Raw genomic sequence first — 23233 nt, 5'->3', positions numbered from 1 at the left:
TTTCCCAGACATAAAAATATCCAAATAACGTGTCATTCGTAACCCCCTGAAATAATAATGTTTTTATATTTTTATGGAAAATTGTATGAAAAACTGTGTTTTATTGTCTGTCACAATTGTTACCGGTGGGATAATTTGTCTTAAACTGAATTAAAATATTTCTACAGTCATCAAAATTATAAAAAAATGATAATAAGTGAGAATCAATAGGAATTACATCAATAGAAATAAAAATTAAAGCTGCGAGCAGCATTTGAGCGGGGTTCAAGCATTTAAGGCCTTTAAGCACATATTCATAAAAAGTTATTAAGTTTTATTTAGCATGTAACCACTGACATAATAGATGAAAAAAAAACATTTACCATGGTATGATATACCATGATTTATCATGTTCTAGTATGATTTACCATGTTCCAGTATGATTAACCATGATTCTAGCATGATTTACCATGTACTAGGATGGTTTACCATGATTTACCACGTTCTAGTATAATTTACCACAATTTACCATAAATTTAGCATGATTTACCATAGTTTACCATGATATAACACATTCTAGTATGATTTACCATGATTTACACTGTTCTATCATGGTTTACCACGATTTACCACATTCTAGTATGATTTACAATGATTCCACCATGATTTACCATAGTTTACCTTGATTTACCATGTTTTAGGATGATTTACCATAGAGTACCGTGATTCTAGCATGATTTACCATAGTTTATCATAGTTTACCATAGTTTATGATTTACCATGTTCTATGATGATTTATAATTATTTACTATGCTCTAGTATGATTTACAATGGTTTACCACATTACTAGTATGATTTACCTTGGTTTACAACATTGCTAACATTATTTACCATGAATTACCATTTTCTAGCATGATTTAGCATGGTTTATTAAATTGCTTGCATGGTTTACCACATTACTAGCATGATTTACCATAATACACCACGTTCTAGTATTATTTACTATGATTTACCATGTTTCTAGCGTGATTTACCACATTGTTAGCATTGATGTGAACTGTCAGTAAATTAAGTGACAAAATATGATTGTCTTATAATAGTACTTGCTTGAAACCCTAATAACTGTAGTCTGACGTCTGAGTAGGCTGTAGGCCTATAGTCTATATTTATTATTTTTATGAATCATTTATCCAATGATATATAGATTGCGCAGAGAGTTTACAAATTGTGATTTGAAGATCTAACGTTAAACAAATTTGCGTCACTGGAGTTACTTTCACTGACGTACAGGGTACCATTTTCGGAAGGTCCTCGATGACACGCTGAGTCGCTGACTTGAGCTCGACGAACTTTATTTTTTCTTTCTTTAAATGGCATCGGTTGTATCAGAGAATGTCTATGAAAAACTGATCCTAGATCAACGCTGATGAAACCCAGGCGGCGCCTAACGCACCGCGCATGCGCGGACATTGTTTCGCTTTTGACTGGTTAGCAGCTGACTGGCGTGGTCTCCGTCAACAACAGTTTTCACACAAGTGCGCAAGTCAGCGCTACTGTACTCAATCATCCTTTTGAGACAGCAATATTTAGTTGTTTTGATTTTCAGGTGCGATCTGTTCCACGTTTTATCGTGCCTGGTGTTATGGAAAGCTGACATTTGTGGGCGTGTAAGACTGCAGGCTAATTTTTCACATCGAGTTGTTTACGTGTAGCTAGTTAGCCAGTTAGCAAATCTAACATCCGACCTGATAGCTCGTTTAAGGATGAAATGGATAGCTTTGTTGTTTCCTATGGATTAATACGTTCGTTTGACAGGTTCCACAATTCATCTCGTCAGATGTGGTCGGTTCAAGCAAGTTAGAAACACAAACTGACGCAAGGTGAGTCTCTACCGGCTGACACTTTGTATTAGCTTGCCTGCTAGCTGTAGCCCTGTATCAAAGTACCTATGCCATGAATGACAATATCTCACTTATGAATCATAATCTATGCTATCTACATTATAGAATATCATAAAAGCCTCTCAATAGGGACCACATCCTGATCAAAAGCGAGTAGCCGTCACAGTGTTGAATGCAAGTGGTTTTGCATTATAAATGTCTGATGGGGTGTATTACTGATGTGTACAGATGGAGAAACCCCCATTCAGTCAGAATAAAGTCTGTGGGTCATGGCTTATGAAGGAGAGGCTGGGGACTGGAGGATTTGGCCATGTTTACCTGTATCAGAATCAGGTATTGCACTATGACTACTGTATATGTGTTGTGTTCGCTGCTCTTTCCTATTGTTCGTTTGTTATCTGGCCTTTAAAGATGAAGGAAATGTCATCTTTAAATGTAAGTTTTCCATTGTTCACTCTCAATACTATTATTTCTCGCAGGAATCTTCAGATAAAATAGCTGTGAAGCTCTGTCGCCTTGAACTTAATGCAAAAAACAAAGACAGATGGAGTCGGGAGATCCAGATTATGAAAAAGTGTGTATCTGTGGCAATCAAATGTTTATATACTATGAACAATTTTTAATAATGTATAATGTACTTGTGTAAAATGTGTTCGTATATATTATTGCCTTATTTAATTTGTTATCTTTTCATCCCACTTTCCAGGCTGAAGCACCTTAATGTGGTGACAGCAAAGGATGTGCCTGATGAGATGATGCACATTGCCTTGAATGATTTACCACTTTTAGCCATGGAATACTGTTCCAAGGGAGACCTTCGAAAGGTGTGTGTGTGTGTGTGTGTGTGTGTGTGTGTGTGTGTGTGTGTGTGTGTGTGTGTGAGACAATGGGACTTTCCCTTGCATCATGTCTCATGTGCCCCTTTGTTGACATTTCTACTAACTCATTACTGTTCTTTGTATTCCTTCTTGTAGTTACTGAGCAAACCAGAAAATTGCTGTGGGATAAAAGAGAGTGAAGTGTTAGCACTACTCAATGATGTTGGTAATGTGTCATTTTAAAACTTATTTATATTTTTAGTGGTTTTATCATCACTCATTAAGGGTTGTAAGTAAAACAGTATATTTTATTTTCAACAGGTTCTGGAATCCAGTACCTCCATGAAAATAAGATCATTCACAGAGATCTCAAGCCAGAGAATATTGTTCTACAAGATATCAATGGAAAGGTATTTTCTATTTAGTAGTTTGATTCTTGTTATAAAGATACACCTCTTCCAACTAGAACTTTTGTTTTGATGTCTCTGCAGCTCGTCCACAAGATAATCGACCTTGGCTACGCCAAAGACTTGGACCAGGGGAGCCTATGCACTTCATTTGTGGGGACTTTACAATATCTGGTACGTCTTTGCATTAATCAGTGATAAGAAAAGCCGATTATCACAATTCAACATACACTGTTGTTCAGTATAGGGTCAGTACAAGTTTTATTTTTTTGAAAGTTAATATTTTGATTTAGGGAGGATGAATTAAATTGATAGTAAATACATTTATAATCGTACAAAATAATATATTTCAAATAAATGCTGTTCTTTTATAAGTATATATATATATATAAGTATATATAATTTATAGTATAACAGTTTCAACAAAGATATTAAACAAACTATTTTCAACATTGATAATAATAAGAAATGTTTCATGAGCACATTTCTTATACAAAGGTTTCAAATGATTATTTGATTAATGATTATTTGATCAAATAAATGCAGCCTTGGTGAACATAAGAGAATTCTTTCAAAAACAATAAAAAAAGCTTAGCAACCCCATACGGTGAGCAGTAGTGTATCTCTTCATATTTAATGACTATAACAGATGTATTCTTTTTAAAGACAACAAAAATGAACAAACAGACAACAATGTTTTGTAGTTTGTGCATTTCCAGAAAAGTTGGGACATTTTGTAAGATGCAATAAAATCAAGAATCTGTGATTTGTGAATTCTCCTGAACCTTTATTTAACTGACACTGACCAACGTAATAGTATTCTGTAAATATATATATATATATATATATATATATATATATATATATATATATATATATATACATATACATTTTGATTCTGATGGCTGCAACACACTCCAAAAAAGTTGGGACAGAGGGATTAAATAAAAGTGAAAAGATTATATAATATCCTAGTTAAATTGTTTTGAAACAGTCCACAATAAGCAGTTGAATTAGTAATAAGTGAAGATATTGTGATTGGGTATACCACAACTTTGTGCCAAAGTGAGTGATAGAATTGTCAAACAATTCAAAAATCACATTTCTCAATGCAAGATTGTAAAGATTTTAGGTCTTTCACCATGTACAATACATAATATTTTGAAAAGATTCAGGGCATCCAGAGAAATCTATCTGTGTAGGAAAAGGCAGGAAACCTCTGTTGAATGTTCATGACCTTTGAGCCCTCACATGGCACTGCATGAGAAACCATCATGCTACGGTGTTAAATATAGCCTCATGGGCTCGGGAGTACTTTGGAAAAACGTCGTCACTTAACACAGTCCATCGCTGCAAGTACAACTTAAATCTCTGCTATGTAAAGAGAAAGCTATACGTCAGTTCTTTTATGCACTGCACCTTTATGCAGATGACACTGTCATGTATTGTGGTGCACCTTCTAAACAGCAAGCCTTGCTTAAGCTTCAAGTGGCTTTTGATGTCATTCAGTCACGGCTTCATACACTAAAACTTGTTTTGAATGCTGATAAAACCAAACTTTATTTTCAAGCTCGAAAATGGTAGTAGACAATCTTATTCCTCTCCAGACTTTACAAGGTAATGTGATTGAGTTAGTAAAAGAGTATAAATATCTTGGCATCATTATTGATGATATATTATCTTTTGGCTCTCACATAACTCAATTAAAGAAAAAATTAGAAATAAAGCTTGGGTTTTATTTTAGAAACAGGCTTTGTTTTCATTCAATGTAAGAAAGAGGTTAGTTTCTGCTACTTTTTTGCCTGTACTTGATTACAGTATGTGATGTGTCAATTTGCTCATCTTCCCTCTTCTTTGGATTCCGTTTATCATAGCACTTTAAGATTTATATCAGATTGTAAACCTTATTATTTATAAAACTATTCTGGGGTAGTTGCCTTTGTATCTAGGTTGTCTTATTCAACAGAAAAGTGTTGGGAAATATTCCCTCCGGTCTCAAAATTGTTTTACTCTTTCTGTTCTATTCGTAAGAACTGAACTGGGAAAAAGGGCTTTATGTATGCAGCTCCTTTTGAATGGAATCTACTCCAAACGAAATTGAAATTACAAACTCTGGTGTCTATGGGACATGTTAAATCTATTATTCGTCACTCGAAGAAGACTCGATGTGCAATTGTTAAGTGTTAAGTGTTTTAATTTTTTACTTGTTGTTTTGATCTGTAAGTTCTGCCCATTCTTGGCCAGGACAATCCTGTGAAAGAGATTTTTAATCTCAAAGAGATTATCCTGGTTAAATAAAGGTCACAAAAAAAAGGTTCTCTGGGCCCGAGCTCATCTTAGATGGTCCAAAAGACAGTGGAAATGTGTGCTGTGGTCAGACGAGTCCAGCTTGTTTTTGGGAAAAATGGACATTGAGTTCTCAGTCCCAAAGACGAAAGAAACCATCCAGACTTTCACAAGCAACAGTTGCAAAAGCAAACATCTGTCATGGTATTGAGGTGCATCAGTGCAAACATGACATGCAAATGTGTGAAGGTACCATTTACGTGGAGGCGTATATTGGGATTTTACAGAGACATATCCTGCCATCAAGATGACATGGTTCCTGGGAAGCAAGACAATGCCAGGCCTCATTCTGCACGTGCTACAACAGAATGGTTTCGTAGACACCCCACACCATAGAGAGGATGTGCTTGACTGGCCTGCCTGCAGTCCAAATCTGTCTCTTATTGAAAATGTGTGGGCCATCATGAAAAGGGGAATCAGACAATGAAGACCACTGAGTGTCTTATATCAGGCGAGATTGGGTAAAAATTCCACTTGCAAAACTGCAGCAATTAGTACCCTCAATTCCCAAATTATTTAAAAGTGTAATTTAAAGGAAAGGTGATGTTACACCATGGTAAACATGCCTCTGTCCCAACTTTTTTGGAGTGTGTTGCAGCCATCAAAATAAAAATTTGTTTATATTTGCCAAATACAATTGAAAATATTTTCTTTGTACTTTTCTGGAAATGGGGTTGTATATCTGTGTATATATTTTCCTAATACATTTATATATCTTGATTAGATCATGTTTTTGTTTCAGGCTCCAGAGCTGTTTGAAGGCAAGTCATACACAGTCACTGTGGACTATTGGAGCTTTGGCACCATGATCTTTGAGTGTTGCTGTGGATTTCGTCCATTTCTTCACAATCTCCAGCCTGTGCAATGGTATATGTCCTGATAATCTGCATATTGATTATGTCACAATGCTTATACCTTACCTTCACATGGAATCCATTCATATAGGTTAAATAGAGCATATTTGCTTTTTCTAGGACAAGCAAAGTACGAAACAAAGGTCCTAAGGACATAATGGCTGTGGAAGATATGAATGGCGAGGTCCGCTTTTCCACCCATCTTCCGTACCCCAACAATCTGAGCAGGTAGCCTTTAAAAAGACCAAAAAACCTTGCTTTTTAGTTGCTGTTACCTTTTTTTCTGGGTCTCTAGGTTGACCAATTGTTTTTGGTACTGCAGGACACTACTGGATCCCTTGGAGGGGCTGCTACAGCTGATGCTGAAGTGGGACCCAGTACAGAGGGGAGGAGGATTGAATCCAGACACAAAACAGCCCCAATGCTTTTCTATTCTAGAACAAATACTCAACATGAAGGTTTGATTGCCATTACTGCATTATTAAATTAAAATGTTATATATTGTGCTATTGCAATATGCTGAAGAAAGTATATCTGCTTAGTTTGGATCAGTGGTGCCCTCCTGATGTTTTGTCATGGATAGAAAATCATTGGAGGTCTTAGGCTAAGATAAGTAGCAAAAATGAGTTGACACATGATTTGTTTTGTAGGTTGTGCATGTCTTAAACATGACTACGACCCAGGTTCACTCCTTTCTGCTTAGCCCGGATGAAGGGCTCCACCCTCTGCAACAGAGGATTGAAGTCGAGACCAAAATCGAACTTTTGAATCAAGAGCTTTTGCAGGAAACAGGAGTCACATTAGATCCCAGGAAACCTGCTGCACAGTGTGTGTTAGATGGAGTAGTAAGTATTTTATGGCCTCATGAATGTATTCTCATTTTCCAAAATAATGGTTTGGTAAATCAGCATCAATTTACTACTCCTTTTTTTTTTCTTTTTCTTTTCTCAAATCATTAGAGAGGATGGGACAGCTACATTGTATATCTGTTTGACAAGAGCTTGACCAAGTACTCAGGACCTCTAACGGCTAGAACACTTCCTGAGAGTGTGAACTTTATCGGTAAGAAGTTCTTTATTTATTTGCCTCTTCTATGGATCATTTTATTTATTTAGATGTGCTTGCGGGAGGTTATGTTTTTTCTTTTTTTTCTTTTTCTTTTTTCTTTTTTGCACTTTGATAACTTTCAGTAGGACTTTAAAAAAAGTCTCCACCCATTTCTCTGTTCCAGTGCGGGAAACCAAAACTCAGCTCCCTCTGAGTACCCTTAAGAAGGTTTGGGGTGAGGCAGTTAGTTACATTTGTGGCCTTCGAGAAGACTATAGCCGGCTCTTCCAGGGCCAACGTGCAGCCATGTACGTGCATTACATTACCATGCTCATTAATGTGTATAGCTTGTGCTTTGGGACTTTATCTACTCTTTATATTTGTGTTTTTGTGTTTGCAGGTTGAGTCTTCTTCGATACAACACCAACCTTACAAAATTCAAAAACATGATGTTTTCATTTTCCCAGCAGCTGAAAGCAAAGCTTGACTTTTTTAAAAGCAGCATACAGTATGACTTGGAGAAATATAGTGACCAGATGCAGTACGGCATATGTATGTTTTTATGTGCTCAATGTTTTTAAATAGTCAAAAAAATGCACTATCACAGTAGTGATAATAATCAAATCAACCTCTTTCTTTCTGAAGCTTCTGAAAAGATGCTGAAGGCTTGGCAAGAAAATGAAGAGAAGGCTGCTGCATATGTACAGGTGCTGTGCAACACTAAGGATTTTTTCCAATTTTTACTTGCTTAAAATAGTTGTGTTTGAACCATGCAATAAATAAGGTAATGCCACAGAATTTCAGATAGCAGTGAAATTTGACAATTTTTGACAAAACTCCAGTTTTGATATCGCAGCAAAAACTACTAGCCTAACTAGTATAAATCTCAAATATTACTAAAGACAAGTAAACCGTGAGTAATAAAATAAGAACAAATTAGGGATGGCCCGATACCATTTTTTTTCAAACCGATACGAGTATGAGTATTTACATTTGTGTACTTGCCGATATCGAGTACCGATACCGATATTTCTACCGCAAAAGTAACTATAGGCTCCCAGAAAAGAAGACAGAAGGCTATTTTAGACACAGGTTAGAAGACTGTTTTTATTTTCTTCTCTGCTTGTTTTAACAAGTCTAAAAATAAATAATAATGAGTAAAATAATAAATGTATTAACACACAAACCACTGTTAATTTAACATAAAAGCAAGCAGTTACTGCGTGCATGGTCTGGCATGACTGAATGCGCCCAAAGTGCGCTCCCTTAATAGTCTAATTCCTAAAAAGCTGACATCAGTTCATCGCGATCTCACACATCTGTTATTATCAATGAAGCTGACTGCACAATGAATCTTTCATAATATCCACACTTTGTTTGTTATAATTAGAGGATTTGCCAGCATACAGAATTCAGCACTGAACAAAAAAGTTTTGAGCAGTGAGTAGGGATGCAGCGATTACCGGATTTCACAATTAACCGCGCTTTAAAACGTCACGGTTAATTAATCGTAAAGACTATGCTACACTGAGTGTTCTGCACGGAACGGAACTTTTGCACCAAACGAAAACAAGGTTACACCAGCGGTGCACCAGCTTAATGCCGTGCTCGTCAACCACTATGGCAGAGGGACTAGCAGCGACGCTCTATTTCCACCGAAAAAACGCCTTAAGGGCCTGTTCACAGATCGCGTCTTTTGCGCGCTCAAGTTCGTTATTTCAAATGTAAGCGTGCGGCATGCGCACTCATAAGGGAAGCGGCGCGCTCGTTTTTTCCAAGCGCGTGCGCGCCGCATCGAGATAAAAACATCTCTACTTTTCAAAATGCCGCAAGCGCACCTTAGGTCAAGTGACAAGAACCAACACAGCAACGACAGACGCCTCCGGAGCGCAACCGCCCTAGCGCTTTGGAAAAAGGAGAACGTGGCGTGCAACTTTCAGCTTTCAGTGCAACGTAAAAAAACAACAACCAAAAAACAGCGGAATGTTTTGGTTACCCAAGTCTGTGGAAAACAGAATGTGACGTGCTCTCAAGAGTTTCAGTCAGTGAACATTTAACTTAATATCCTATTGCTTTCTCCTGTAAATGTTAGGTTTTGTAGTTTTAATATGCCCGGTGTAAAACACTAACATAAGATCAGGGCCGTGTAGACTTCTAGGACTACCAATTAACTGCATTTCAGTTATTAATAACACTACATGAGAGATGTTCTCAGTTTCTTTCTATAATTTTTACTTAAACTTCAAACAAACAAACCAAAATAATGAGATTATAATAGATGATTTTCTAAAGGCACATGTAAAATTTGGATTAATAATTTAAAAAAGAGTATTAAAATAAGTACAATAATATTGGAGTGGATAACATGTGGACTATATTTGTTTTCTTTTAAAAGAAATACATAGTTAATATTTAGCTTACATTTAATTCAATAGAGCCAAATACTTTGTTTATTCTTATTTTCATTGGGATTTATTATCCCTTTATTTGTTTTTAAGTCAAATACCAACAAGATATTGTTTTCATGTTATCAAGTTTTCTACCTCAGGTTGAAAATAAATTTAGAACAAACTAAACACTTAATCATTTTGTGATCTATTTCAATCAAAGAGCCCTGCAGCCATTGACTTAATTTGTTATTTTAAAAGAAAAATGCTGGATGTTTACAAAGCACTTCTCTTTAATTCCAAAGGAAGAGATTGATTATCGTTTGTCATTTTATAATTTTGTACTGTGTTGTGGCAAATAACACATGAAAATCTAGTGTTGAGTGTTCATGTGATATTATACATATAGTGTTGTGAAATAAATTGATGCATAATAATCGTGATAATCGTTAAATCGTGATTATTTCTCAGACAATAATCGTACTTACAAAATCTTTAATCGTTGCATCCCTAGCAGTGAGGGGAGTCTATCTTAAATGCTTCTGATTAGCCATTGCGTTCAAGAAATCAACACACATGTCTGTGATTGGCTACATCGCTCAACGCTGCAAACATGTTATGAATAGAAACTCTGGCCTGTAAATCATTTCTATTTTGTTTTAGTTGTTCTTCTTGCTTTTCTGCAACAGATGAATGAAAATCTATTAGTTTTAATATGTTGTATTCATAGATATTTCTAGTTTGCGGGAGTCCCGCGAATCGTTTTATTCTCCCGGAACCCGCACACACAGAGTGAGTGCATTCGCGCCCGCGCTCGCGCTCGGCCATCAGATCTAGTGCCGCGCCGCACTCTTTTGCGTTGGGAGTGCACGTCCCTATGCCTCAGTTCACCTCGACAAAGCACTCGCGGCGGCCAGTTTCGTTTCGCAAAATGTACGTGGTATCGGGGCGTGGTATCGGCGAATTTTTATGAGTACGAGTACGAGTATATGAGGACAGTATCGACCCGATCCCCGATGCCAGTATCGGTATCGGGCCATCCCTAGAACAAATAATAGTAATAGCACAACAATAGAACAAACATACAGTTGAGAAAAAAACTGCATGTCAGGATTTTCAGGTAGGTCTAACAGTAGTTTTCATGTACAGAAATCAAACACTAAATAACACTGCATAGTCTTCACTATAAATAAAATATAATTAGTCAAGAGCAGTAAGTGATTTTTTTATGTCCTTTGTTGTTTGATTAACATTAAGGACCGACAGCAGCAGATTTATTATTGAGTTGCTGTCACTTTAAGACCGAATGCCCTGATCGACTATAGTGTTACACATGAGCTTTATTTTTCTCAACTGTTTACGTTCACTTAAGACATAACCGACTGTGTTTACGAGGATACTCACCAAGTCGAGTATTTTGACAATTTTGTGTGAATTTGTCCATTCAAGTCAAGAAGACGAGAACGAGGACTCAATTTAGTATTTACATGCTTTCAGACGTGGCTTTCTGGGCTCTTGCTTCAGATATGTATGTACACAAAACTTTTGTACACAAAACTCACACAGCAAGTGACAAATTGAGTTTTCTTTTGCATCTTCTTTTACTTGAATATTTAAACTGGCAAGAATTAAAAACACGTGCAAATGTGTTCTGTCAACTGGCCCGAGTGTCTTTCGCGCTGGCCACAGGCCATCGGGCAGTCCTTTAATGTCAAGCTCTGGCTGTGGATGAATGATACACATTTGTTTGAAACCCTTAAGAAGCGGTCAGCTAAGTGGTCTTCATGTCACATCATAGAGATGTATGCTGCCTTCATATGATAAATTGGGAAATTATCACCTAGTCAGAAATTTGTGAATGAACGCCGTCTCAAGTCGTATTTACTACCGGGAAACTCTGAGGTAATTTTGAGTTTGAGATAATCATGATTTGATCATTTGCGATTTGGCCGTGCCATGCAAAAGGGAGAATGATTCTGCTGTGACTGGTATTCTTTATTAGTTATTTCCACAACAGCTTTACATCACCATGTCTTGTTATTAAAGTAGTGCATATTTACAAATATATATAATTTGAAGCATATTGTATGTTTTATACACATGGAAAATTATGTATTTGACCTAACTATCCAGATTGCTTGATGAATTTTTATATGGTTGTCAATGAATGGGATTTTCATACATACATTTTATTAAAAATGAAACATCTTCAATACATTTTGGCTTTAGAAAGACTTCGCCAAGAATAGGCTAAATTAAACCTGGTATCCTCCATGATTCCGATTCTTACTGACAACAGAGCACTTGAACACGACAAGATCGTAATCACGATTTCAGAAGTTGGAAGTAGGAAATTTCTGCTAGCACTTAAAGGCAGCAGTAGTACAATACCAAAAGTTTGGTCAGTTAGAAGTGTTTTATGCTCACCAAGGCTGCATTTATTTGAACATAAATACAGTAAAAACACTAATGTGAAATAATAATTACAATTTAAAATTACTTTTCTATTTTAATATATAAAAACATGTAATTTATTTCTGATTTAAATGGATCTTTTAACAGTTATGATAATCTTTTTAACATTACAAATATCTTTACTTAACTTTTGATCCATGTTATGCATCCTTGCTGATTTGAAAAATACCAATATTTTTAATTTCTAAAAAAAAAAAAATCGAACTGACACCAATCTTTTGAACGGTAGTGTATGTGTAAATTATTTTTTGTAAATGTATTGGCATCTGACATGACATTTGTTTTAGCAACAATTAACAGGTTTTATTTGTTTTTAAAGGTGGCAGAGATTGGACATCTAGATGAGGAAATAATGGCTCTGCACTCAGAAATAGTTGAGCTTCAGAGAAGTCCTTATGCTCGTCGTCAAGGAGATGTCATGGAGCAACTGTAAGCATATTCTTTTAGCTATGCATAATCATTCAGCACATATGCTTAGATCTTAAACCTATTGACATGAAATCTTGTCGCGTCACAGGCAAGAGAGAGCAATTGAACTCTACAGACAATTGAAGGCAAAATGCAAAAGTAAGTACAATCCTGGCTTGTATGCTCATAAGTGCATGAAATTCACCCCATGTCCTATTCCAAGTTGCCAATTACTTTGCTAATTGACACATCACTACTGTTACACAAGTGAGTTACTGGGCCAGTATATAGTGTTCTTTATTTCTCCTAGTGCCAGACCCACAGCATGGCTACAGTGACAGCTCTGAAATGGTGAAGGTCATTGTACAGACTGTCCAGAATCAGGACCGGGTACTAAGAGATCTGTATGCACATCTCAGGTAAAAAGAATTTTTTACCATCCAAGTCACAATTAAACAGGATTGTGATCTAATGGTTACTGTTCAACCTGGGATAGTTAGAAAAAGAATGCAATTGGCTTTTTTTTAAAATGAAAAATACTGTTGTCCTTGTGTATTTTACTATAGTAAAATCCTTCTGAGTAAGCAGAAGATCATCGACCTCTTCCCTAAAATCGAGAGGAAGCTGGATTGCATCAAGGAGGCAGACACCACTGTCATGCAGATGCAGATCAAGAGACAGAGAGAGTTCTGGCACTTACTGAAGATTGCCTGTGTGAGTCACATGCTTCTAATGTCTCAGGGCCAGAAATGCTAATAATATGCACATGATCCTTCCATTTCCATTGTTATGGCTTAGTTTGTTTTGGGGTGGGAAATTTGACCACAATCTTATATAACAGAATGAGTACTGGTATATCAACAGTAGCAAAACAACATTTTTGCTGGAAATAAAATGAACAAATGGAACTCCATCTGATCATTCAGTCTTAATTGGAACTAATTTTGATAGACTTAAACCAAAAGAAACACTACTGTGCGAAAGTTTGGGGTCAGTAAGATAAAAAAAATAAAAAAATTATTGATTGCAATGATGCATTAAATGCATCAAAATTGACAGATTTTAACATTGTTAAATAAAGATTCTATTTCACATATGTGACCCTGGACCACAAAACCAGTCACATGGGTTTAATTGAGATGTATACCATATGTAAGCTGAATAAATAAGCTTTCCGTTGATGTATGATTTGTTAGGATAGGACAATATTTGACCGAGATGCAACTATTTGAAAATCTGGAATCTAGGGGGGCGAAAAAATCTAAACATTGAGAAAATCCCCTTTAAAGTTGTCCATTTAGCGATTGTGCTTCATTCACTATAATAAAAATAAAATAATTTGTTTTATATATTTCCGGTAGGAAATTTGCAAAATATCTTAATGAAACATGATCTTTGAAACATCATCCTAATGTTTTTTGGCATAAAAGAAAAATCAATAATTTTGACCCATACAATACAAAGTATTGTTGGCTATTGCCACAAATATACCTGTGCTACTTGTGACTGGTTTTGTGGTCCAGGGTCACATATACGGTATGCTGTTCTTTTGAAGAAGAAAAAAAATGTATATCAGTTTCCACAAAAATATTAAGCACCACAACCACTTTCAACATTAATTATAATAAGACATTATTATTGAGCTCCAAATCAGCTTATTAGAATGATTTCTAAAGGATCCCCTTGTGAAAAAAACCTATACCAAAATGCATTTAAAGGGGTCATGAACTGGATTATTTTATAATGTTTCCTAGGTTGCCCTTATAATTTTAGTATGGTTTTTACATAAAAAGTTGTCAACATTTTTCCAAGCCTGATTTTAGCCTGATTTTGGTGTAAATGCCCACTGCTGTGATTGGCTTACATGTTTGCATATGAAATAGCTAGCATTAAATGTGGAACTCACTCTCTCTCTCAAAACTTTTACTACGTTTTTTTGTATTTAATTTAATCCGTTCAAATAAGATTATTTTCATCCTACTAAGAGAAACGATGTAAAGTTGATCGTTTAGTCACTGGCTTGATTTACTAATGCATAAACAGTATTGAATGATTTTGAGAGATAATCTGTCTGAACTTAATAATACATCAGAAATCACTGCTCACAGATCAGGCATTAGAATAAACATGGTTACTTACATGTTTGTGGCGTTGCTGGCAGATCCATATCGTAAAAGTCTGTTTGCAAAGCCTGCACCGAAATTTACCAAATAATCCACAGTGAAATGTACCGAATACAAACAAATAATTCACTGCTGAGACATTCACATTGTTGAAAAAAAAACAAACACTTTCCTAGCATTACGATCCTTTGGAAGGTAATGGTATTGATCCTGTGACGCTCTTTTCTCATTCTCATGTCACTATTAACTAACGCTCCAGTGGGCGGCACCAAAGACCCAGTGATGTAGACGTAGGCGTTGATATTCTTAGGCAAAGATGGTCTTTCGCTGCCCTGTAACGTCATAAGTCTCCACTTTTTAGATCCTGACATTTTCTGGCTTAAGTTTTTGAAATAACAAGGGCGTTTTGAGTTTTGAAACATACAGGGTATTTTTATAGTATAACGAACTCTTAACAGTCAAAAGATCAAGGGAAATTTGAATTCTCAGTTCATGACCCCTTTAAAATACATTTATTTCATACCAAGTATACTACCAATCCGTTAACAGATTTACTGACATATCGCTTGAGACTTACTGATATAAATATTATAATTAAACTTTATTTTAAAGTGCATTTAGTACAAAACTAGTTGTTCCAAATAAGCAGACTTTAAGTATATCAAAGTATATGTAAGATTATTCACAACAAATAAAATGATACCGATGTCGTTTCATAATGGTTTAATTTTATGAAATGGTTTAACTTCTGAATAGATGAGCTGTATTCAAAGCATGCACTTCTAAAATAGTTACAATATTTTTCCACTTGGTGAACAATTGTAGTTGCGTGTGTTTGTGTTTAGGCACAAAACACCACACGAAGCTCTGTGAGTCAGAGTGGAGAGATGCCCTCCTCACTGTCGACATGGAACCAGACTCAAGCCCAGTGCTCCTCTCGCCTACCCATGTCCCTGCAAGTACCACACGAGGGGTAAATGTCTCTTCCAATCCTTAGTGAGCTACCTACTAGTAGTGATAGTAACACGACATCCAAGGTTTCAAGCCACTGTGGCTGAGTTGATCAGTGCATTTGATGACGAGCGCTTGTTTTACATGCTGCTGTTTTTCTTTCAGTGATTCAGTCAATAATTTACTCGAGGAGAACCAGCGCTATTTGAGTCAGCTGACCAGTTTACTGCAAGAAACCAGTGAGGAGAAATCCGAGAGCATAATGGTAAGTGCTTTTATGCAATTCTTGAAAGTTCATTATGAAATTCATAGAAATTCTGTCTCGATCATGACATCACATATATGCTCCAGTCCAGTAATAAACTCACAGCTTTGTGGTGAAACATTTTTTCCTCTCTTCCACACAGGCTCAAGACTGGAGCTGGACTAAATATGAATCCCTGGTTGCTAAATCACAGCGGTTGTAGAGTAATGGTTTACGCTGTGACAGGAAGTAATTGTAACAGTCATTCTTTTAGAAAACATGTATTCATCATCACTGGAATGGGGTTGTGTTGACTTGTATTATTTGTTCAACATAAAATAACTTCTTTGTTCTTTGTCAGTATCTGCATTTAGTTAAAATCACATATTGCAGTCCTGTAGCAACTCTATATATTTTGAGGATGCATTTTTATCGACACAGAACCAACAACTTGCAAACAAAATTCTGGCAGTGTATCTCCAGAAATTAATTTATTTACATACTCTATAGTTCTCTAAATGGGCTGATTGTACTTTCATTTTAGGTGGTCGAGGTTTTTTTTGTTTGTTGTTTTTTTTTAAATATGGTGATTCAGCATCTGCACTTTAAAGGCTCACTGTGAATGTTTGGAAAGGTGTGATGTCCGGCAGTGAAATTGGTCATGTTCAGCTAAGTAACATTTTGAAATGCTATGATGTGTTTACCCCTAAGTAAAGGCAGAACAACAATGAGGATGGTAAAGGTGCAATTCTTTAGTCATGGAGCATAGGTAAACCCTCCTGTTTTTGAGTCAGAAAATAAGTGTTTGCTCAGACATATACCTTCCAGCATTGTCCTTTTATATTTTGGATTTAGCAGTGATGTTAACAGACATCTTCATAACAGGCATTGGTGGCTACTAATGAATGTGATCATTCATCAGTGGCCGAAATATAATCAGTGAGTTTCATCAATTCAGTCATGTTATTCCCTTTGTAAGTCACACTTTCAACCATGTTTTTATCCAAAGATGATCAGTGTCCCACAAGACGGTTCATCACAAACTATTGTATAAGATTTTGCATAATTTTTTTTATTTTTTATTATTATATGAGGATATTTCAGATATGGGTTAACAGCATCTTATGAAAGAACACTTATGAAAGGTTTTAACATGTTTACTGTATACATGACAAAGTAATTAAAGTGATATTCATTATGTTATCCGTGTTTTGAAAGACGTTCTTCTAACCACAGTAATCGGATGGAGTGGTAATTCATTTGAATATGGTTAATTCATTTTACCTATAAATCAGACTTTTGAAAATGTTGATAATATAAAATGATGCAATTTGTCTATATCAAGATCCACATCTTTCCTCAAGGCATTTTTTAAAAAAGTGAATACTTTAGGAGGTGTTAGGAGTCCCATCTCACACAATACAGAATTGATACGATAATTTTTCATGTTCTGGAGCGAATGGCAGCAAGAGAGAAGGTTTCAAAATGTTGACACAACAGTGTTATGATTAAACCAACCACAAGTCAGTAAGTAAATATCGCAAATAGGTGTTTAAAAGACAAGTAAAAAAATATATTACTATTAACGATTTTAATTTTTTTATAAAAGGGAGATTCTCACATTTAAATGTTACATTTCAGGGGGGAAGAAAAAAATAAGAAAACCTTAAATGCTTTGCACACCTAAATGATCTTTAGTCGAGAAGAAGAGATAAAGGGATTTCCTTACAGTGCTCGACACATCTCAAATAAGTTGGTAAGATGTCACCTTGTCTAAACATGCGTTCAAAACCGCCGCCATCTTGGACAGGGGTCTTGTCATAGGAAGTATCTAGGTAACGCTGAATTCATGGATGATGCCGGACTTTTGTGCTTCGTATGGATGTTTACACGAACGAAATCTAAAAAACAGACAGCAAGGGATTACATTTCACAAGATTGTGAAATTTTGTAAAAATTTTTTACATTTCTCTGGACTCTATAATAAATACATGTATGACCGTTGGAACGAACCAAAACAACTAGAAAATCGCATTCATGACGATTTATGGTGATTTTATTTCCGTTAGACCTTTTCCTACATTGACGCTGATGAGGGGTTCCCCTGTTTCAAGATGGCGGCTCTATTAACGCATTCGTTCCAATGAACTGCCGTAGCCAAGGTGACATCTAGTGTTTATATCTATGGGTACTAGCTAGCTGTATTTTTTTTATTGAGGACTTTTATTTTGAAAAAAAAGAGGCGTTTGCAGTTTAGTCATTTGATCTGTGAGACATGCCCCCTCTCCAATAAATATATCAACTTCCCATTTATCTCCGAAATTGTGACAAATTATACAATTAGACAGGTACGTATCCTTTCAGTATGTTTCTCCGTCCTTTATGTCCGTTGTCGTGAAAATGAAAAATTAAATGATTTCATTATAAAATGATCTTTCTGCAAGAAAGTAGGTTACCCAACTTCCTATTTAAATAATAGCTATGGCGTCTAGTTAATCAAATACACTTAAATTAATTTATGGTTCTCAGTTTATTTTTACCTTTGCAGGTCTATTCTTCCCGGGTAACGCTGATTAATATAATGGCAGCATCTGAGAAATGTCTTGGAAAAGGTGAGACATCAATAATCATGAGAGACTCAAATGCAATCTGGAGACTGAAGTTTTTTTATTATTATTATTTACAAGTAGCTAGACTCCGTGACTGAGCAGAATTGTGTTGTGATTACAATCCACCATTTATATAACATCTACATAACATGTCCAGATGTGTCTTTGTTATGTTAGGAAACGGGCAGTTTCAGTCATGTCATTGTACACAATAACAGTTATGGCGTAAGGTGCTTTAAATGCTGACAACAGATGACATTGCACTTTCGTGAAATCAGCACTGCATATTAGCAATGATATAAATTTGACTGTGCGGATTCTTTACACGTGTTACTTAGTTCGAGGAATGAGCACTGTAGATTGCTTTGCTGATTTCTTATTGTCCTGTTATGCTCAATCTTATCGTTTCTGTTTATGCTTTACCTTTTGACCTCTGTAACTTTTAAAAATATGTTAGTGTTGTCATTTAAGAACGTGTCTCTATGAAAGGACTGTTAACTTCAAGTTAATTTTCATTGTTTTAAATATTTGTGTGTGTGTTTCATCCAGTAGAAAGTATATAAAGTATATCCAGTAAGTGATATACGCTGGGGGCATGAAAATGTATGCATGATGACAACATTATTGAAAAGACATTTTGGATCATTAGAAACATGTAGGCCTACAAGTGACTCACAATACTATATATCAATGTCATCGCAACACTAGGTAGATCAAGTCTAACAGGTTGTTTAATTTGTGCCACAGGAAGTGCTGCTCCAGGTCCTGTGCCAAAGGACCATATTCGGCTCTATAGCATGAGATTCTGTCCTTTTGCCCAACGGACAAGATTGGTGCTCAATGCCAAGGGAATTAAGTGAGTACAAACACAAACTTGCATTAGTGTTTACCTAATGTATAAACATTGTTTCTGCTTTGAGTGAAAAGAAAAGCCCCTTTGAATAATTGAATCTGTATTTCACCGTAGACATGACATCATCAACATCAATTTGAAGGATAAGCCAGATTGGTTTCTGGAGAAGAATCCTCTTGGCTTAGTGCCAACGCTGGAGACCCAGAGTGGTCAGGTGTTATATGAGTCACCAATAACCTGTGAGTACCTGGATGAGGTCTACCCCGAGAAGAAACTGTGTCCATCCGACCCGTTTGAGAGGGCCCAACAGAAAATGTTGCTGGAGCATTTCTCAAAGGTATTTTCTTATGCACTTCCACAGGGATATTACATGTAGTATTGCTAGATTTAATTAATTACACATTTTTATCAATATTTGGATGGTCTTTTTAGGTGACTCCCTACTTCTATAAGATCCCTGTAAGCAGGGCAAAAGGAGAAGATGTGTCTGCACTTGAAGCAGAACTTAAGGAGAAACTCTCCCAATTAAATGAGGTTGGTTGGAATACCAGTAATATAATTGATTGGGATAATGATTTTTGACGTTAAGCAGATTTCATGGGATGCTTTTCATTTGAGTTGTCACTTCCTTTATAAACATGTGCTTTTTCTATGCATTTAATGGCTTTTGTCAGACCCTTGTCAACAAGAAGACCAAGTATTTTGGAGGAAATTCAATAACAATGATTGACTACCTGATGTGGCCATGGTTTGAGAGGATGGAGATGATGGATCTGAAGCAGTATGTTTTTATCTTCTTACATTTAATAAGTGCAAAAGCAATCGAGAAAGAGAGATCATATGTTATGGTATGACATAAATTCAGACATGTTACCATTTATTTTAAAGATTATTCCTCGATTTAAAAAAAAAAAAATTTTATCACACAATGAATTGAATATTACAGTTGGTCAAGTTAACGATTATTTAAGGGATAATTCACCCAAAAATAAAAATTCTGTCATTAATTACTCTGCCTCATGTCGTTCCAAACCCATAAGACCTTCGTTCATCTCCGACGCATGTTCACAAGAGCACCACGACGCATGCGTGACCTCACCTGCGTCTTCCTCTGCTTGTAGTTCATATGTTAGAACGCCAGCTCCTGCATTTTTTTTTTTTTTTGGCGCACAAAGTATTCTTCATAAAATTTAGCTTGAACCACTGTAGTCACATGGACTATTTTAACAATGTCTTTCCTACCTTTATGGTGATGTTTGGATGATCTAACCCTTTAAGATGAAGATTAGAAACTTAGTCATGTTAGTGGATTAGAATGGTCTCATTTAATAATTTATCTAAATGATTGCTTTGCACATTAACACCCTATTCTCATACTTTCCAGCTGTTTGGACAGCACACCTCAGCTGAAGAAGTGGACTGAACTTATGTTGGCAGATCCCACTGTAAAAGCCACAATGTTTAGCACAGAAACCTACAAGGTGTTCTACAAGTCCTACATGGAGGGAAACCCCAATTATGATTATGGTTTATAGAATAATTCATTGTTCTCTGGTAAAACCCACCTTGATTGCCTATTTGTTTTAACCTCTATTGGTTACAAAAGTCTGTTAATATCTGTCTATCATTTATACTATGATCCCGATTATTCTGAAGAAAATTTAATACCTCGGATATCATTCATGTCCTTTTGATTGGTTGTGTCGAAAAAATCAAAAAGTACATCTAAGACTTTGATGATCTTAAAATCAGATTTTTTAAATAACCAGCTGAATGGATTGCATGCCTCAATATGAATTTGTTACCAGTGCAATGAAACAAAATAAAGAATTATAAAAAAAACATGTTTCTGGAGTTTATTCAATAGATGAAATATTCTCTACACTGTAAACATCTAATTTTTAACTAATCTGATTTTAGCTCATGTCCATTCTTTGATGGCCTATAATGAGATTTTCCAGTGTAATTGCTGAGCATCATCATTTAATAGTCCTAATCATTAGCTGTCCACCACTGACTCCAATGAGTCATGTCACACATCCATAATCTTCCCAGAAGCAGGAAGAATGCCACTGAGGTTTAACAGACATGCGGAAACATAACCACTTAAATTAGTCTTCCTCAGCAGACCACACCAGAGTAAAAGCATTTATCACGAGTATGTACATAGAGCTTTAAGTTACTTTAAAGACAAAACACTGATACTGCCATGGTAGATGTACAAAAAAGGTATAGTAATCCCTTAATACTTTTAGTGCTCTCTTGTTAACATCTTAACACAGTTCATTGGTTCCATTTGAATTGAATTGAACATTTTTAATTGAAAAAAACTCTATTTCGAACTATCAAAAAGAAAGAAACACATAAATAAAATATACAAACGACTAAAAAAAAATGTATAACAAAATAAACACAACAATATTTCAACATAATACTCAACCCGTTCGAAAAGGGATGGGTTGAAGCCTTAGGCTTATTAAATCATACCCCCAGTACTTACCAAAACCAAGTCACAATCAAAGAAAATTAGAAGAAAAAGCAGGCATACCATACAAAAATACTAAACCAATTTATATCCTACTCTATCTAGCTATAAAGATAAGAGTAAAAAAAAAAAATGTTTACACTTAGTAGTTACACTACTACAAAGTTTTTTTTTCTGTAGAAGGCAAAGCACTACAATAGGGGTCAGGTCAGGTGAGTTGAAATGTTCCACCCTGATCAGAACAATTAAACTAAAAAAATAGCAGTGGTAGATGCTTATTGCATTGATAAGCATGACTGTGCACAACAGAAGCTTTGAGAAGTCAATGTCATAACCTATGACTAAGTGACCCTGTTAGGGTGCATTTAAAAACATGTATGTGTTTTGTTTCAGAAAGGTCTATATCCTGACAAATTAATAAGGTGACTCATTCTGCAGCTGTAGTCCTGCAAAAGAAATCTTTGCATGACTTTGCAAGACACCCACACTGACATAACAACATAAACTGTGAGCATTATGTGGCAACAAAAGATTGTGGCCTGACGGGAATATATTTAATAAGCTGTCGTACTTGATTTGTGATGTGGATAAGATAAGATTTTTTTTTTAATCATTACCGCACCAGAAATCAGTTGTAATCTCACTTTTAAGTCAACAATTAGGTTTGAGAAACCTTATTATGAATATGGCTATGGGAGTTAGGCATGGTTTAAAAAAATAATAATTGAAATGGAATTCAGGGACATTTCCTAGTTCAGTGGTCTAAATATTAAATTATTGCTTGTTATTCTCTTGTTATATCTACAAATAAAAACAAAAACAAAAAAACAGGGATAATACATTTTTAAATGCAAAGGCATGTCCCAAATCACCATTTTGGAATCTTTTTTTATTTGGAATTGTTTTTTGTTCTATTTATTTTTATTCTACCTTTATAGCCTACATTTTAACTATTAATAGATAACATTTAAATCTGTAAATTATAGAAAGTGATTAAGGAAAGTCACTTCAAAATAATTTACAAAAACACATTACAAAAAAAAACTAACAAAAACTATGATAAAACTATTTAACGAATATTAACATTTTCTAACTGTATCTAATATTTTCATTTTTACAAACTGTGAATATAATGTAGGCCTACGGCCTATAATGTAGGGGAACGTTTCCGGGGACAGGTCACGAAATACCAGCACTATCAGCTGCAAACAGTGACGTCTGGTCGTCCTATAAAAGTTTTAAGGACACAAACTGATTTAAATCGTTATTTTAATAAGCAGATTATTTTAGTTGAATAATTCTTCCGCTAGAAGATCATCCCTATAGTAGACAGAAGAACATTGCTA

General features: G+C 35.5%; 2 protein-coding genes across 4 annotated transcripts; both read left to right on the top strand.

Moving 5' to 3' along the window:
* Positions 1 to 1441: 1441 nt before the first annotated feature.
* Positions 1442 to 17143, top strand: chuk (component of inhibitor of nuclear factor kappa B kinase complex). 3 transcript variants are annotated; one of them, XM_077237031.1, is made up of 23 exons: positions 1442 to 1585; positions 1795 to 1859; positions 2109 to 2213; positions 2360 to 2454; positions 2587 to 2704; positions 2855 to 2924; positions 3020 to 3108; positions 3190 to 3279; positions 6194 to 6318; positions 6426 to 6533; positions 6628 to 6763; positions 6956 to 7150; positions 7265 to 7367; positions 7537 to 7660; positions 7753 to 7904; positions 7998 to 8059; positions 12534 to 12643; positions 12732 to 12781; positions 12933 to 13041; positions 13189 to 13336; positions 15591 to 15718; positions 15862 to 15961; positions 16104 to 17143. In XM_077237031.1, exons 3-23 carry the CDS (start codon positions 2109 to 2111, stop codon positions 16161 to 16163), a joined length of 2277 nt encoding a protein of 758 aa, XP_077093146.1. In that variant the 5' UTR covers positions 1442 to 1585; positions 1795 to 1859; the 3' UTR covers positions 16164 to 17143. The 3 variants fall into 3 exon arrangements, with proteins under 3 accessions (XP_077093146.1, XP_077093145.1, XP_077093147.1); XM_077237030.1 differs by having other exon boundaries at positions 1442 to 1646; XM_077237032.1 differs by having other exon boundaries at positions 1444 to 1514.
* Positions 17144 to 17795: 652 nt separating this feature from the next.
* Positions 17796 to 21246, top strand: gsto1 (glutathione S-transferase omega 1). Its single transcript, XM_077237029.1, has 7 exons — positions 17796 to 18288; positions 18489 to 18552; positions 19297 to 19405; positions 19517 to 19739; positions 19835 to 19936; positions 20077 to 20183; positions 20787 to 21246. The coding sequence occupies exons 2-7, from the start codon at positions 18522 to 18524 to the stop codon at positions 20935 to 20937; spliced, it is 723 nt and encodes a 240-aa protein (XP_077093144.1). The 5' UTR covers positions 17796 to 18288; positions 18489 to 18521; the 3' UTR covers positions 20938 to 21246.
* Positions 21247 to 23233: the final 1987 nt, after the last annotated feature.

Source organism: Siphateles boraxobius, unplaced genomic scaffold (genome assembly GCF_051911475.1).
Source record: "Siphateles boraxobius isolate OS27281-9 unplaced genomic scaffold, OSU_SipBor_1 20, whole genome shotgun sequence".
Lineage (NCBI taxonomy): Eukaryota > Metazoa > Chordata > Actinopteri > Cypriniformes > Leuciscidae > Siphateles > Siphateles boraxobius.
This window is presented reverse-complemented; position numbering and strand designations above follow the sequence as displayed.

Excerpts from the sequence above, each read along its gene's own strand:
- chuk (XM_077237031.1), top strand. The coding sequence starts at position 2,109 with ATGGAGAAACCCCCATTCAGTCAGAATAAAGTCTGTGGGTCATGGCTT. Across the intron at positions 2,455-2,586 it reads GAGATCCAGATTATGAAAAA|GCTGAAGCACCTTAATGTGG; the intron begins GTGTGTATCTGT and ends CCCACTTTCCAG. Across the intron at positions 7,151-7,264 it reads AGTGTGTGTTAGATGGAGTA|AGAGGATGGGACAGCTACAT; the intron begins GTAAGTATTTTA and ends TCAAATCATTAG.
- gsto1 (XM_077237029.1), top strand. The coding sequence starts at position 18,522 with ATGGCAGCATCTGAGAAATGTCTTGGAAAAG. Across the intron at positions 18,553-19,296 it reads TGAGAAATGTCTTGGAAAAG|GAAGTGCTGCTCCAGGTCCT; the intron begins GTGAGACATCAA and ends TTTGTGCCACAG. Across the intron at positions 19,937-20,076 it reads AACTCTCCCAATTAAATGAG|ACCCTTGTCAACAAGAAGAC; the intron begins GTTGGTTGGAAT and ends GGCTTTTGTCAG.